This window comes from Ambystoma mexicanum, chromosome 8, assembly GCF_040938575.1.
Source record: "Ambystoma mexicanum isolate Mex_15411 chromosome 8, UKY_AmexF1_1, whole genome shotgun sequence".
Lineage (NCBI taxonomy): Eukaryota > Metazoa > Chordata > Amphibia > Caudata > Ambystomatidae > Ambystoma > Ambystoma mexicanum.
Window position 1 is genome coordinate 1,043,046,524 of NC_090929.1, and position 18,205 is coordinate 1,043,064,728.

General features: G+C 44.1%; 2 protein-coding genes across 2 annotated transcripts in view; one reads left to right on the forward strand and one right to left on the reverse strand.

The window, feature by feature from the left end:
- The window catches only part of POLR3A (RNA polymerase III subunit A), a 1,042,059-nt gene that overhangs the window by 990,495 nt on the left and 33,359 nt on the right, over window positions 1–18,205 (reverse strand). Inside the window, exon 2 of the mRNA XM_069611006.1 lies at window positions 227–362. Within this exon, the coding sequence (XP_069467107.1) occupies window positions 227–362 (136 nt within the window). The remainder of the gene's footprint in view (window positions 1–226; window positions 363–18,205) is intronic.
- Window positions 1–18,205, forward strand: part of RPS24 (ribosomal protein S24) — a 258,861-nt gene that overhangs the window by 104,170 nt on the left and 136,486 nt on the right. The window lies entirely within an intron of this gene.

Sequence of the window (18,205 nt, forward strand, 5' to 3'; positions counted from 1 at the left end):
ATAATTTATGAAAAGTAGAGGGCCAGAAACAGGCCGCAAGACACCCTTTAGCAGCAAGGTAAGAGACCATACAGAGGTACAAACAGGTTACAAGAGGCACAGAGTAGATTTCACGGATCATTTGCTCACATTTCAAAACATTTTGCAGCAGTTTAGCATGTCATCTAACACGTCTTTTCAACGGTGTGAGCCCCACCGGCTGCATGCATGCACCTGAGCTTCTTACCATTCGGTGGTCCAAAACCCCGAAGAGCAAGGGAGAGTGGTTGTTGTCCTGGCTGTACAGGTTCTTACTTACAACCTGGATGTGAGCCTGCTGTCTCATCTGCTCCGCTGACTTCATTCCAAAACAGATGTGGCTTCTGCAAAGGGAAACAGTTTCAGAAAGTGATAGTTATAAAGAGGTCTGCACAATTTATCATCATCAATTCCTTCAGCAAGAAATATGTCAACAGTGTGGATTCAAAAGAGGTGTGGTGTTAATTCCCAGTTTGTGGAACCAATGCAAGTGGCAAGAATACTCCTAGCTGTACCTCAGAGTAGGATACGGTATGTCCTCCACCATCAAATACTTTAGTTACACTACCAGATCTCCATCACCACCTCCAAAAAGGCTTGACAAAGTGCCAGCCACCCAAGGGCCACTAAGGCGTTCTCACTAGGGAAGAGCATACTGTAACGCACTACTGCACAGTGGGACGGCTTATTTCTAACAGGGAAGAAAAGAGTATCCTACCAGGCCAGCTATGAGATGTCCTCCATCCCACATGGCCTGGTATGGCATTCATCTCAGAGAAGTATTGCATCCTTCCTTATGCCATCAGCTTGTACAGTGACTTGTCGATCAGGGCCAAATAAACAGAAACATCTGTGGTTGCTGGTTATCCTATGCCTATAGTGCCTTCTCTTTTGAGATAACACAGCAGGTGAGCAAAACACTGCTCCTTCAAAGACTCAAAAGGTAAAAGCCTCAGGGTTCCAGATAAGACTTTGTGATAGGAAAACCCTACTTTTGGAGGCTGGGGATTAAAGGGTTTATTGTCAAATTGGGTATGTTTGGGCAAGTAAAAAATAATTTTACTGAAAAAACCCAAATACAGATAAGAGCTCAGTGGGGAATGCTGTGCTGATACTTCTAGTTTGAACACATTAAAGAAGTGCTGCTGAAGGATGTCCATCACGTTTTACGTTGTTGTAACCTTATTCCGGAGCAGAGTGTGCTGTGGCTTAAGTGCTGTCTGCCACCTCTATGTCCAACTTAAGCAAGGGCTGTCAGAAGGTCTTCTAGTAGTTGCTGTCACGTCGGCAGCAACATGCAAAGGTAATGCTGTGTGCCCTGCGACTTGTCACGTCGGGTTGCTGTGTGGCTACTGTTAGGAGGTTTCCCCACAAGTACTCTGGTAAGGGCTTGAGATGAGGAACGTTTAGTGTGTATGCAGGGTTTACACAAACATAGTCACCATGTCGTGATGTGAAAAAGCAATGTGGCTTCGCTCATAGTAGAGGGAAGTTGGGTATTAAGTAAAGTACAGTTAGACACACCCGCACAAAAAGTTATGTTTACAAAGTATACTTTCTGAAAGATGTGGTCTTTATTATAAAGTCAAGCATTAAGACATTTCTAGATGCAAGTCCTTCAGAACACAGGCACACTTATATAAAAAAAATAAAAAAATGAACAGCAGTGCCTAAAAGAGACACAAGCCCATTTAAATTAAACATTAGCAGCAGAACACTTGAATACGTGAAAATAACTATTTGAGACTTTAAACGTTTTGTAAAATTTGAAAGTTTTAAACAAGTTGTTCAAAAATAAAAAGGTAGGCACATTACATATCAGAACCCTGAATACATTCTTGAATACACTAGATGTGTAAAAGGTATGCTCAACATTTGACCAGGTAACTAAAATCACTCTGTACATCCAGCTTGTTTAAAGGTGTGTCCATAGAGTTCAATGAGAATGTCCCTGGCAGCTACAAGTATTGTGAAAAGTAAGGTAAACATTAACATGTAATAGGTAATACGCAGGAGCTAGTGGACCTCCCAAGAGAAATTCCAGGCCTAGATCTGAAGACCAAAGGCTATGGAAAGACTAGCTGCACAGATGGAGCAAAATCCCATTTCAAGTGGTCGGGGAATCGGTCTTGAAGCAGAAGGGTAGGCGAGGCTACAGACCCAAAAAGAGGAGAGCAGTGATGATCCGAAGTCAGAATAATTTGATAATATATAGAGCACTTCATACCCGATTCATCCATTTGCAAAGTGCTGTAACAGTTGGTGTTACCAATACTACCCACTGGTGATAATATTTATCAACCTCTCGAAGATGACAGGCAGTGGGATATGTAGTTTTCCTGTGCGTCTCCGAGTGTTGATGGCATCATTCTATGTTGTCACCATCTTGGGCCCAGACACGTAGAATCCTTGTGTCTTGTGTGGGGTAGTACTCCAGAATTTCCACTTTATCAGTTGAAAAGGGTGGTAACTGAGTGCAGTACTGACTGCAGGAGCTAGTCAGTGGAAGGCCTCATCTTGTGCTGGAACATAGCTTTTATAAATCACCTTTTACTGCAGGATGTAATGCGAGTTCTTCACCAGGCTCGATTACATATTTGCCAGAAGACCTGGTCCCTAAATAACTAAAGCTCTTCATGAAAACTAATAGTACCTTGTGCAGTGCTGCGGAATGGGCCTGCAGCAGCCACTTTACCCTAGTAATGCAATCAATGCAGAATATCTAGTCTGTGTAGATGGTGATAACCACACACATTATCATGGGATTTATGAAGTCACCCCCAACTGGAAAAGCATCAGAGATACTGCTGATCGATGTACATTTTCAATTCTCAGCAGGCAATTTGGAGAAATGTTTGAATAACGGACGCAACAGTAATAGAAAACAGAGAGGATCTTTCCTACCATCATAATAATGATTGGTGAAGATTTGAATCCCCACAGTCAGTTAAACATCAGGACAATAGACTGCGTGCAACATCCCACAGCAGTGTTTGACCATGGATCCGATGACAAAGAGAAACCAACTTTCCATTTACGCACACTAACAATCCCTGTCCACTGAATTGAAGATTTAAAAAATAAAATACAAACAAAACGAAAGTCTAGAAAGATTGATCAACTTTTCATTCTCAAAGAGCCTGCTCATTTATAGACCACTTGGCTGTAGATTTAAAGATAGTTTTCAGCATGCTCAAACTTTGAAGTATCAGCAAGTCTGGAGAGTAATATAATTCAGCAGTAGAAGCAGATTTTAACTGGACAGTGGGCATTAAAAGATATCCTATTCATATAAAGGGCAAATGGGAATCACTCGAACTCGCCAAGCCGTTTGACACGACTGATGTAAAACACGCAACAGCTCTAAACCAGAATAACATTTTGGAGCTCATCGACATAAGAGGCCTCACCTTGTTTTTCACAATTGTATAAAGTGTATACGTTCCATTATTACTTACATGTCCATATTGCACAAATCCACCGTCATAACGCCATTCTGGAGTATGCAGTTGAGTAAAAACAAGTTTACTAACAGATCATTTTAAAAAACATTCAAAATTGCAAGTGCTGATCAAAAAGAAGGTGAATTCTCATACTCGCGAGATTAAGCATTTGAAAAACTGGCACACGACTACATTAAAATGGTATTTTCACTGAAGAGTGTTATTGAACCAGTAATCAAGACAGTTATGCCTTCTGGTCTTTCGTTGAGGGTGCAGCCAAACAATTTAGGACAGACCTATTGCTCAACAATTTTCCAATATTTCTGACCAAAACCAGGGGAGGCTAACTTCAGCTACGAAGCAGGATTCCCTCATGACTATTAAACAATCGTAAACAAATGACATAACTAGGGTGAAAAATGTCAAGTTGCAAACTGCAAACCAGACATACAAGTCACTCATCCTCTGGCATGAATGGCAGTTCTCCCAAGAGTGAATTCTACTTTTTAGTAAGCATTGACCAGGACAAAATGTGTGGCTGTTGTATAGTAAAAACATTTTGAGTAAATGCAGTCTTCGGTGGATGGGGACAAGTGGAGGGGAAAGTAGACAGAGAGGAGAGAGGGAGCCGAAATGGTGGGTAAGAATGTGAGGAATGATGCATGAAAGCGCAAGGGTGGATGTTTGAATTAATGATTATAAGGAACAGCGTTTAGCGTGGTGTGACAGTGCGAGGAGGAGGAGGTGAGAGGAGGGTCCACGGGGATGCCGCACCTGTAACTGTATTGGTGCTTAATTGCCCCTTTACAGTGGGGCAGGCTGTTCCCCATTGAGCCCCTGGGAGCTCCACCAAGCCGGTCTGGTCCCGAACGTCCGCTCAACTGCTGCAGGGACTCTTATTTCGTATCCCGACAAGCCACCTGCTAAGCCAGACAAGGTCGCTATGCCTCGCATTCTGGTTGCTGTGACCGGGCAGAATTACGGTCCCTTTTAGGGGCCAATGGCACCAGTTCAACCACAGCCGAGGAGGGGAAATCGTGAGGCTGCCCGGTACAGCAGATTTTACTGGTGGAACTACTTTGGAGTGGTGCACAGACAATAAATGGAAAGGGCTAAGCAGATGATAAACAGCGGGTGTCTGCAGGACTTGCATTATTTAACTATGTAAAGATAATGCAGGATAGTTTTATGAAAGTCAATTGCACGTTTCTTCTGTTGGACTTTAGATGCCTCTCGTGCACCACTGACTTCACCACCAATCCAAGAAAAATGTGGGATTTCCGTGCATGCTGCATGGAGCTTCTGTTACAAAACCTCACCAAGAGAGTACGTAACTTTAGCAAACCAAATTCAAGCTTGGTATTACATACAAAGGATGATCCACTTTATATTATTGTTCCTATTGTTTTAACTCCATTTTTAGCCATTTAAATCTTTGCACTGAAGAGATTTTGTCTGTCCTAATTTGACTTGTGTCCTTCAAAAACGGAACTAATATAGCAAAAAAGAAAGCCATTTCTTCCCTCTCACCTGTCGCGCCATGTAAGAAATTATCAATCATAGAGGCTCCAATTTTAGAGACAAACTAATTGATAGGCGATCTTTGGAATCTGCTGGGCAGAATGACAGTACTACTTGATCTAAATTAAGACAAAACAGAGGATTATACATAAAGAGAGACCATGTTTAAGTAACCATTGGGTTTCTTATTCATCAGAAGAAGAGGTAATTCAACTAGATCATTCACAATCCCAAAAGATGTACCAAAATATGTATCAAAAAGACTAAACAACTGTCAAGTACAAAAGCGATCACGTGAAAGGAAAACGCTTTAACATTCCAGCTGTTTGCCCCCACAGGCTGAACCGAGCAGGCAAAGTTAGACCATCTCTGGTCAAGATGCAGACGTTTAACCAAACAGATTAGGGAACACTAGATTCATGATTTCTTTAAAATGACATAGGTTTCCAGTATTGGCCAAGCTGACTGAAAATTAAAAAGTGAGAAAAAGGGAATGGAGTTTGTCCATCTAGGAATGGTGTTATAATTATTGATCCACCTAGTACCGAGGTATGTTTTCATAAGGAAATGGGCATACAGGCCCCCATCACGAAGTAGCTGAGATTTGATTGTTATAACAGCTTAAAACCTTAGCCTCTGAAATTGTTATGCAAAAGGGGTTAAGAATACTTTCATTGCTGAATCTTCCGGATGTCAAGGCTTCTAAAACACAAGACAATACGAAGAGACCCCACCTTCTGGTATTGTCACTCGTACTAACCCTGATAATGGTGAACAGCCAGTCCGTTTGACTGGACCACCAGTGCAAGAGAAACATTTCCTGATTAAACCTTTCCAGGGAATATCAAAGACCCTTTAACAATTAGCTCTAAGAGAAAGCAGACAAATGGGCACTTTATAATTCTGCATTGGCCATTGCTATTCTTCAGCTCCACATGTGAGACGTTCCAGGTGCTGCAGCATGGACGCAACCTGTATGACTATGCACTAAGTCACCCAAAACTGTATAGATACTGGTTGAGACAGGTTACTTCAGCCATGCGTATGTCACCTTGTATGTTTTGAGCAATTGCTAGTGCCAGGCTTGCTATTGTTCAGTCATCTTTATGGGTATGGCCTTAACATCATGACTGGTTTAGAGGCAACACGTGTTTCGACCGACATGGCCTTTTTCAGGACTCCATGGTAAGAAGCTTTTAACACGGCAGCGGTGCAATATGCACTTGGAGAGCCTACAGATTAAGAGAATGCAGCAGGCTTTTCATCGAGGCAGTCTTCTTTTTGCATGAGCTATTAAGGACATGACGTTTTGGTCAACTACACCGCACTAGCAACGATTGGGATGCAATTTCAATGAAAGCTTTTTAGCACAGAGCCTTGAAAAAGATCATTTTGGTAGAAATCCACGTCGGCTCTAAACCAGTCAAAAATGTTCAGGGCATACCAATAACGATGACTGAAAAATAGCAAGTCTCCTGTGGATTGGGTGCAATGCTGTGGATTCTCCGCTGATTTGGGCTCATCTCTACTTCAGTGCTGGGGGTGGGGGGTGGAGGTACAGGCAATCCCGATCCCCGGACTCTCTTCACCGGGCTCGCAGGGCACAACACGCGGCCCGCCCCAGGGCCCCCCTGCTCTTACTTGGTGCAAATCTGTTACCGGGTGCTCGTCGCCGATGGGTCTCCCCCCAGGAAGGAGAAGGTGCTGACGTGCCCCAGCCGGCCCTGACGTGATCCCGGCTACATCAGCCACCACCACCATGCGCCTCGTCTAATGGCCAAGTGGTCGCTCGGAGGTCCTGGGAATGGACGGAGGCCGGATCAAAGAGAACGAAGAAAGGACAGAGCCTTCTTCTCCGCGGGTCCCAATCCCAGGACCTGCATCCATTTCAGGAGGGCCAAACCGAGACGAAGGGCAAATGACCCAAAGAAAGGGTACGACCTCTGATTGCAAGGCACCCCTAGGGAGGACGTATAAGCAGAAAAGATATGTGCTTAAAAGACCAGACATGGCCTCGTTCCGACACACGAGCGGGAAGCGAAAGGGTGTTTGGGGGGGGGGGGGAGAACAACCCGATTCTTGGAATGGGAATTCCCGTGTGGAGGCAGGCTGCGCAGTTACTAGGGTTTGGTTCTCACAATTCCACACCGAGAGGGGCTGGGAGCCAGCCGGAACCACCCGGCAGGGGAATGGGGGGGGGGGGGGGGAGAAGGGGCAAGAAAGGGGAGGGGGGAAAAAGATCCAGGAGTTAGAAATCTGTAATGGGCACTTTGGGGATGACGCTACACCCCTTCTAGCAGGGACCCCAAGAAGCCTCACCCTCAGTATGCGCAGGGCGATCTCAAAGACGCACCTCAACTACTAGCATGGAATAGCTGAAGGTGCCATCCCTTAATGTAAACTGGTTAAACTCGCCAATCAAGAGGAAGAAGGTGGAGAGGTTCCTCCGCAAGGAAAACCCGCACATAGCCACGCTCCAGGAGACCCATATCCAAACTAGAGATTTACATAGGATCAAGATCTGGGGATTCAAAAGACTGATCCAGGCCACACAACCCTGTAAAAAGGGGGGGGGGGTAATACTTGCGCTGAGAGACGGCCTAGACCTAACAATTAAATCAACGCAAAAAGATGACCAGGGAAGGTACATAGCGGTGTTGCTCGAGGGGAGGTCTACACAATAGTGACAATTTATGCACCCAATACTGGCCAGGACGCCTTCCATCCAGAAATCCCCTACCCGGCTAGGCAATTTTGCCAGGGGTCGTATCATACTAACGGGTGATTTTAACATGGCTTGGGACCCTCCACAGCTAGAAGCAGGGCCTCAGGGGATTCCAGGAAAAAAATGAAAGAGCTGGCCCTAGTAGACACTTGGAGAGAGATTAAGGGGACCACGGTAGGATATACCTTCTACTCATACGCGCACAAATCCCACTCCCGAATAGACTACATATGGATATCCAACTCCCTTCCTGGGCAGCACCTCGGACGTCACCCTGGGAACCATGGCGATCTCAGACCATGCCCCCATCACCCCGACTACAACTAGACCACGCGGGTCCACCGGGCATGTGGAGGAGGCGATACCCGGCCCCGATGTTCAAGGATGCGACTTTAGCGAAGGAAGTAGAACAAGAACTGGAGGAGTTTGCGGCCCACAACGGCTGGGGGGACACATCGCCCCAGGTGTGCTGGGACGCCCTTAAGGCCACAATAAGGGGTAATTTTATAGCGATCAAGGTGAGAAGAGAGAGAGCTGAGGCTGGCGGAAGAACGCCTAAGAAATAGACTTAAAGGGACAATGGTACAGATGGTCATGAAGCATACGAGAGCCATTGAAAGAGATCCATACACTTAGAGGGCAACTTGGTCTCATCCAAACCAGGGCCGCAGAGTAAAGTCTACTGCGCCTGTGCCAAAAATACGTCAAGGTGAATAAATCTGATCGCCTTCTAGCGAGAATGTTGAGAAAGGAAGAGCGGGACAAAACTATCTTGAAAATTAAGGGCGAGGGGGCCAGACATATACAAACAATCTTGAGATAGGAAGGGAGTTCTGCCAATTCTACACTAATCTATACTCCTCTAGTAATCCTGACCCTTCGGCGCAGGAGGCCTATCTGGACAGAGTAGAGCTCGCGGTCATATCAAAGGGGGACAGGGAGCGGTTGGAAGAGGAGATAACAGATGAGGTTAGAAGGGCTATTAGCACTCTAGCGTTGAATAAATCCCCAGGACCCCATGGGTACGTGGCCGAGTTCTACAAGCTGCATAAAGAAGCCCTAATTCCCACTCGCTAGGCTGTTGAACCACATTGGAGCTACTAAAACCCTTCCTAAGTCAATGGAGAAGGCGAAGGTTATCCTTCTACATAAAAAGGGAATCCAGAGATATGCGGGTCCTATCGCCCGATAGCATTAATAAACGTAGACACCAAAATACACACCAAGATCCCGGCATCCAGGCTAGACTCAATCATGCCCAAAATAGTGCAACCAGACCAGGCAGGCTTCATTAGAGGCCGGCAGACGGCAGACAATGTAAGGAGAGTAGCCCATTTAATAGAGAAGGCACAGTTAAAGGGGATCCCTGCTCTGCTGCTAGCGATAGACGCCGAAAAGGCTTTCGACCGGGTGGACTGGGGCTTTTTGTTCGCCATGATGACCAGAATGGGCTTCGGACCTAAATACGTTGATCGAGTTGTGGCCAACTATCAGGCCTGACCCCCCGGTTAGCAATCAATGGCCAAATCTCCGACCCGGTTAAGGTGGAGCGGGGCACAAAACAGGGCTGCCCACACTCCCCGCTGCTATATGCTTTGCATCTCGTACCGTTCCTGGCGGCGGTGAGAGCAGAGGAGTCCATAAAAGGCATACCGTTCCGGGGACAGAATCATAAAGTGGCCACGTTCGTGGACGATATGCTTCTTACTCTGACTCACCCTGAGCTATCCCTGCCGGCGCTCAGCGAGGAGCTCGACTGGTTCGGGCGAGTGGCCAGGCTGAAAATGAACGCCAACAAATCAGCCTTAATCTGCCTATCCACACTGAGCAACAGGTTTAAAAAGGCACACACGCTTTTAGATGGGCTAGCAAAAAGATCAAATATCTGGGAGTACACCTAACTAAAACCATAGGGGAAATGTACCGGGCGAACTACCCTCCTCTCCTCGAGAAAATTAAATCAAAGCTGGTAGACTGTGGGCCGCGCATCAACGTGCTAAAAATGGTGATCCTACCAGAGCTGCTATACCACTTTGCTGCCCTACCTGTAAACATCCCACATACCTTCTTCAGAGCCCTTCAAAAAGTCACGAACCACTTTATTTGGAATCAAAAGCACCAGAGAATATCCGGAACTCTCATGAGAATGCCAACCTCCCGCGGATGAATGGGGAGCCGGATTTCAGGGCATACTACATAACGGCACAAATTAGAATTCTCAGGAACTGGCAAAGGGATGACAACCAATGGACAGGGCGGTGATAGCAAGGCATTTAGAGGGAATGCTATGGAAATCGAGGGCGGACAGAACTCCCCAAATGTATGCCAGCAAAATCACATCGACCATGGGAGAGGCATGGGATACTGCGGTTCAACAGGCTTGTATTATTACCTTTCCCTCCCCCTATATGCCACTATTTGAAAACCCACAATTCTCCCCGGGCTGTGGAACCCTGATTTTCGAGGCCTGGTATCTGGGAGGCTGTCGAATGGTGCGAGATATGTATGGGGCGGTAAACTCAAAGATTTCGAGCAGTGCAAGTCAGAATTTGTGTTGGATGAGAGGAACAGGTATGGATATATACAATTGCGACATTGGCTGTCAAACCCAGAGTTGAAACAGGCGGGCTCACGATCCCTAACCCCATTTGAAAAATACCTGGATACCCATGCAGGGGAGAGGGGTCGGATGGCCACAATACATAAACAGATCAAGGAAGGGGAAAATCCACCCAGCAGGACCTACATGAGGAAGTGGGAAGCAGACACAGGCACTGAAATAGGTTATCAAAGGTGGCAACGTCTGTGGGTGCAGATACGTAAACTCACAAGATCTCGCCAGATCCGGGAGATCTGGCTAAAGCTGATGTATCAGTGGCACTTAACCCCGGCCAGACTATATAAAATGTACCCAAACTCTTCCCAGCTTTGCTGGAGAGACAGTGGGGGGATTGGCACACGGGCCCACATATGGTGGGAATGCCCAAAGCTAGACACATATTGGGGGAATATACATCAGGCTGTGGCGCAGATCGTGTGGAGCGTGGGGGGGGGGAATAGAGGGCTAGATCTGATAAGCCTAAATGGGGCCCTGGTTGACATCCCTACGAAATCACTCTGTAAAGTTAGGTCATCATGATGATGTCAGCAGCAATGGTCTTGGTGGGCAAGTGGAAGTCGAAAGAACCCCCCCAGGAACATGAGTGGGTCGCCAAGCCACGGTCAGTGGCCCCCATGGAATGGCTCACATATTCAATTCAAGGTGATCACCTAAAGTTTACAACTGATTGGTCCGCCCTCTTGGCATACCTCAAAGGGGGAAAGTGCAGAGCATGGTTCCCTAAAGGGATGTCACTGCTAGGAATCATTGACTCCCAAGAGGACTCCGACCCATGAAGAGAGGTAAGCAGGGGCAAAAAACTTTGACTACAAGCAAGGAGGGAAAGGAACTGCACTCTCTGCCTCCACTACAGGCACTACTGAGAGGGGGAAAGACTATACACCTGACTCCTGGATTAAGGGGGGGAAGAGGAGGAAAGGGTCAGGGGAGGGGGGTTTGTTTTAATTGTTGAGCGATCTATTAAAAATGCTAATAAAAACATGTTGAAAAAAAAGGAATAAAGATTAGGAACAGAGGGCTAGAGGAGTAGAGTAAGAGGAGACCACAGAGGAGAGATACAGCGGTAAGATTGTGCAAAAACGTAAATACCAGACTGAGAAAGTTAAAAAGTAGACGAGACTCAAAGGCAGCCAACGCAGAGTGTGTAGAGCAGCAGAAACGTTCTTGCGAGGAATACATTACAAAGAGTATGGACCGATGAGTGATAAATGGAGTGGAGAGGAACACGCTGATAAGCGGGAAGACCAAGCAGAACCGAAGAACAATAGAATAAATGTGAAAAACGAACAAATACGAGGTTTCGTGGCCTCGATAGTTAAAAACCAACAAGCCTTGCGGATGTTAAAAAGATGAAAGTGGAAAGAATGTTAAGTAGTCGAGATGTGCAAAGAAAAGGAAAGAGTTGAGTCAAAGATTACAGCAAGTTTGTGGACTGAAGAGGAGATGGAAATGGCAGAAGGGGAAAGGAAATAAAGGAGGAAGTGAGGGGGTACCCGCTGAAAAAGAGTTTTGCAACCAGAAAAAAGCTTTTCCTTGGCGACAGCTTATTATAAATTTTAACTTACTTTTTAGTACGTTGTCTGCATGAGTAAATCTCAGATCCTTGTGTGGCTGCTTCACAGAAATAAACTTTAGTTGTGTTGATGAGAGATATGTGATTTTACTCAAATGCGCCAACCTTCAAAGTTAATTATGTTAAGGTGAGTATACAAATTCAGATTCCAGTACCAATTTGAAAGAAAATGTCTTCAATACTTTGTTGCAATTCTGTGATGCTCTTTATTTGAGGTTTCACATGTTATTTTCACATTTATAGTTGCAATTTCCCAGTTGTTCATTCCACACTTAAACAATTCAAATGGACAAAATAGGTTCTTCTTTCTCAATATTTCTTCCTTGTTTCCTCTTCTCGATGGTAAGGAGATTTTTTCCAAGCCAAACAGAAAGTAAATGGATATGTATTATGGACACATGTATAACTGGTTTGAATTGTGACACAGAAATGTACAATTGGTTATGATTTAATACTTTGTCATTGTAGAACAAGAAGATGTTTGAGTGAAATAGGATATTATACTATTTGGTGATGTTTTGACAGATTGTTATTTCAATTATTCCCTAGTAAGGTAAATGGCATAAATGCAAATTCAGATGTGGTGGATGAACAAAAATTACAGAATTTATTAATGTGAACTAAAATCATGTGTACACGGAAACAACAAATCCCAGGAAAGTGACTATTTCAACATCACCTAAAAAGTAATATAACTGTCTAATTCCAAGGACCCCGAAACAAATGAATACCCAAATATTGTTAAAGAAATTAGGAGTATCTAATATGCCCAAATATCGTTTAATAAATCAGGAGTATCTAAATTGCAATCTAACCATTTTGCGTAATGGAAATCAAAATGGCCGCCGTAACGTGAAGCACGTGATGACGTCATCGCGTAGCGCGCAATAACGTGACGTGTGATGACACGACTCGTGTATATGGTATAAAAGCACCATTCAGAGACGGCCTTCAGTCTTGGCCACTATACATGTCTTTCAGGCCCACTAGCCAGTGAGCACAGCCTTTGGCTGTGCCCACTGTATATTTCAAAACACTACCGGGCAACTAGCTATGGCCAGTGGCCACAGCCATCGGCAGTGTCCACTGTACCTGTTCCCACAACATGTTTTTTTTTTTTACCCTTAGGTGGACACACCCTGTGACCAGTATACATGTCTTTCGGGCCCACTAGCCAGGGCCTTCAGCCCTGACCAGTGAGCACAGCCTTTGTTCTCACTGGCGAGGGCTATATTGCACCCCTTGACATGTTGCCCCAATAGGTTACCCAACACCTTACTGTAGCTGTAAAATTCCACTTTTTTTTATTTATCTAATTTTTTTGTACTCTTTTCCCCCAATATCACGGTTACATAAGCAAGGAAAATATTTGCAGTTATGATACAAGTGACAAACTTTAAAAAATAAGCCTGAATATGGAAAATAACCTTCAATATGAACTTCGTCCCAGCCCCCAATTTCACATGGTGTCCCTCTGTCCCGCCTCCCCACCTCTAGCCTAATGCCATTTTATCCTTTTTCCTCCTACAAATGGCATTTTGTCAACTTTTTGTTTTGGATAACCACCGAATATTTGCGAAGGTCTCTCGCATTGGACAAAACAAATGGCAACTTTTCATTCCAGTAAAGACTTTCTGCTGAAATGCATGATGGGCGATAGAGCTATATCTTGGGAGAAGGGGGCATCACCTTACCCGTCAAACATGTTTTAAACTACTGGACGCAATAACGCCAGACCCTTCCCAGGAATCAACTAAGTGCTTCGTGCCCAAGTTGTTTCGTACCTGGTCCAATTCTGTCCAGCGGTTTTTGCTGTGCACTCGAGCAAATAATGTGACTATCTCCATGGCAAAATGAATAGAGACTATGTCGAAACTGCCTTTTTTGGTTTTCTTAATTTTGTCTGCAGAATTTCAGCCAAATTCGTCATGCGAGTCAAAGGTTATTAGCAATTCATTTTTCGGGTTACCTATGCATCTTGATACTCAACTACAGTGCAGCAACAGATTTAAAGATCTGTGATTCAGATGGGGTTTTACAACTGCAGTGTGTCACTAATAGATGTAACGTCTGGCGATTTCAGCAAGGGACTCAAGTAAGCAACCCTCAAGTCCCTTCATAGACGGCAAAAGATTAAAAAGGGGAGCCAAGTTTCATAAACTACCTCACAGAGTTCACAACCATCATTGGATGATGCATTCCTGAACTGTGCACACCTCAATGGTACCAAATCTGAATCTCATGTACAACAACCTTGCGTACTGGGGCTATACGCTATCCAGATAGGATTCACAATCAGGCTGCTTTGCCACGAGCCAGTAGGCACGAGTGAGCCCACTCTGTTGACAAATCTACAATGGTAAAATTACAGACCAACTCATTAGAGTCCTGATCAAGGATTTTGTTTTGCCATCGATACTCTAAGTGTGTTCCAAAGTTCAATTTTGTCTAGGTTACTCAGTGTGCTCTTGATGTTTCTACCAGGGCAGTGGTGATCCCCTTTGTAACTCAGCACATCCAATAGACCCCACCCATTAGATTTGGAGATGACCAAATAATTCAAAACAGTATCACCTGGATCGCCAATTCACATGCTACATCGGTCCAGCTGAACTTAAGTGATACATTTGGGGTGCTCTTTGGTAAATGTTAGGGATAATTCTCATAAGTGTGCTAATTTCCTTCACCTTATAGGCCCGCAGCAGCTTTGCTGGATTTTGAGGACTTTTTTTTCCTGGAGAGAGTTTAAGCCTTTTTTCTCCCACTCTCTCGTGTATTTTGATGTGCGTTTTACCCGTGTGTTCTTTGATTGTGGAGTTTTAGACAACTCCACAGGCATCATCTTTTCATGTGTGTCATACATCACCCTCAGTGCAGTGACACAGCGAAGCCCTTAAGGCTGTCCCAAGGTTTAAATACCTTCTCTGGGATAAACTACTGTTTCCCAGAGAAAGTAAAGTGAAATTGACTTTACTAGTCTTTCCAAATTCCTAGACCCAGCACACACTATTTTACCATAGAGTGCTGGAGGGGTTACTTAGTATCCCCCTATGTCTAGAAACTCATGTAGAAGTCAAATGCTACTCTTTCTTCTCGAAATGGTTGGTGGCAGTGTTTTTACAACGGACTACCATGATTTTTCCCAACCGCGAAAACCAGTAGCATTAAATCACAGGAGCCATGTTTTTCAAGATGGCGTCAGAGTCTCCTTTGTTTAAACGGGTCCCGGTCTTCTTTTTTCACCATTTCTTTTTGGAAAGGTAATTCTAGAGTTTGTCTCTGCACACCAAACCAGGTTTGGTCCCTTTGTTCCTACGCCTTTGGCGGGCTTCAGGACTGAAAACCACTTCTGGCTGTCTGGGGTGGGCACGAAGTGAGGGAGGTGCCCGAAATCCCCTGTGCTTAGTCTCCTAGGAGACCCAAATGCACTCTGGCGTGATTGGCTGGCTGACTGTTGGCAGCTGGGCTGGAATGAATGGGAGAAAACTGTTTAAAAGGCTTGGAAGGCAGTGTCGACGACTGGAACGAAAGAACCCAAGACGACGGCTGCTGCAACTCCTGGACCGTTGGTTTGCCCGGTGAAGTCCGGCTTCAGGTCTGAATCACCAAGTTCCTCTCGACAGAGAAGCCCTTCAAGGACGACTTCTCCCTTTGAGATGGTGGGACCAATCAACTCCTAAGTCACCTGGATACCATTCTCGGAGCTGGTTGTATTTTCCTCAGAGTGCTGCAGGAGACTGAATGGCCAGGGAGAAGGACACCAGTTTGTGTGCTTGACTACAGCTACCGGAATTGAGGTTTTGCCTTTGCCAGCTTTTTGACCCGCAGTGCAGTGCATGGTCCCCTGGCATCCTCCCTCTTGTCCCCATGACTGAGGCTCAGGAAAAGCGAGATCTGCAGGAACTGCCAGGAACAGACGTCTTCAGCTGCATCTTTTTCATCATTGTAAGCTACTGTGAAAACCCAACCGAGAGAATTTACCTCTCACTGAGAAAGTGCTTGAAACTTTGGCAACTTGCAGGCCTAGTCAGCTTGTGACCCAACATATGAATCTTTCTTTTACAAACTACTTCTGAGAACCTTGGCAAAGACTTTGCAGTTTAACTCCCAGAACTGTTTTATCCTTTAGCCCATTGACTTTGGCCTAACCTATTGCATTGAATCAACTCCTCTGGGGAACTCAAACTTTTTGCACTGTTTAAGAGTAACTGTAATATTTGTTTTATTAACTTATGCCTTTTTGCTCCTACTTCAAATGCTCCGAATGCCATTTTGCTCCTCCTTCAAAGTAGTTTAAATGCATCAGAACCTGATATTGTGAAGTACTGAAATATAATTTTGTGTGATATAGATGCCTCCCTCTAGTGAATGTTTTATAACTGACGGTGAAATAGATTAATACGTGTTTTACCAAGAAACCTTGAGTATAAGAGTCTATTTGAATACTTTTAATTATAGACCTCTGTGTAACACCCTTACAGCTCACAATCCCTCTTGAGATGAGCCTGGCTGCTCAGCAACGCTACCACAAAACTGTGTAGTATAGACTTATACCAAAGGTTGGTTTTGCTTACACATGTAGTCCTAGTTGTGTGTAGTGGTCCCAAAGGGTACTGCATACAAACGCTGCCTTACAGTAAACATATCAGTTACTTAAGAAATACATTCTCTATAGACAGTAGCTTATTATTTTTGATGTAACCCCCACAGTTCAGCACCATATAATGCAGCCGACTTTGCCTTAGCATGATATATTGGTAATGTAGGCGTTACCGTTCCATAACCTTGTGTGCTGGAAAACTTACATACTGCATTACTAGTCCTCTTCACAAAAGCCTCTGCACATTAAACGCACGTTGCCCAATAGCAATTATTCGTGATCCTCAATCCCAGATTGCTAACTTCTTTATTTTGGAACTATAATATTCCCATAAAAGAGGCAAATACAACATTAAATCAAACACATTGCACCAACACTAATCACACATTAGTTAAAAATGGTTTGACTGTAACAAAGAAGTTCTTAATGATAATGCACATTCAACATAAAAATGGATTCACTGCACGAAATACAAATCTAAAATGAAGAAAACAGCTGCACGGCCTTGCCTCACTCCCAAGAGTCTTCTTTTAACTCTGCAGAAAAAGGGCAGAACAGCGTGAAACGTAATGAATCATCGCCATTATGCCAGTTACAAAATCAATTACATGTTCTGTTACTGCCCTTAGCGATGGAGCTGTGCTGTTTTTAAATAACAGGTTTGTTCTCAAATGAAGAAAAAAAGCCCTCTTTGAGGTGTTGAACACAGTTCGGCATGCCTGTAGAAAATGTGATCCCAACACAGAATTGGACACTCTGATTTTTAAACTCTTTCTTCTCTTTGTTTCTATTTTAAAGAGAGAAATGCTTTCGCCAATAGTCTGTGTCTTTGTTACTAACAGCCTTTTTCTTATCATAATCAGCAAAACCTAGTGGCTATAAAGTTGTTTTTATATATTTTAAACACAAGGGACTGTTGTGGACATCCGATTCTATGGGTCGCTTCATTGACTATCTACTAATCATCTGGAATGGCAACCAAGAATCTCTCATGCAATAATACCACAACTATCTGAACAATAACAACTATAATCTCAAATTTTCAATGCAAGAAAATACTAGACTAATTAGCTTCTTAGACTTGGAATTACACGTTGAACATGATATCATTCAAACTACCCTTTTTGTGAAACAAACATCAGGCAATAGTATATTACATGCAAAAAGTAACCACCCAAACCATGTCACCAAGAACATTCCATATGGAGAACTCTTGAGGATTAAATGAAACTGCACAGACAAAGAATTAGAAAAATATGCAAAAATAATGACAGGTACATTTGCAAAAAGAGGCTATGACAGGCAACATCTCAGGAAAATATTCAACAAGACTTCCTCTTGAACAGATCTTGCAAACACACCAGAAAAACGAATTTGCATGAAACTTTCAACAAAGTGTGATTCATTACTACCTACAGTACTGAAACCCATCCAATTAGAAAGATTCTGACCCAACATTGGTCCATCCTCAAACTAGATCAATATCTACAACCCTTTTTGGACAGCACACCATGCTTAACATTTCATAAGGCAAAAGACTTCAGGAATCTTTTAACCCCATCACATTTCATGGCACAGCAACAAAAGTTTGGCCTTCCACAGATATGGAATCAACCAACCCTTCAAGGCAACTACAAATGTGGGAAATGTAATCACTGTCCACATTCAGACAATGGGAAAAAAACAAATGCAACTCCCCAACGGA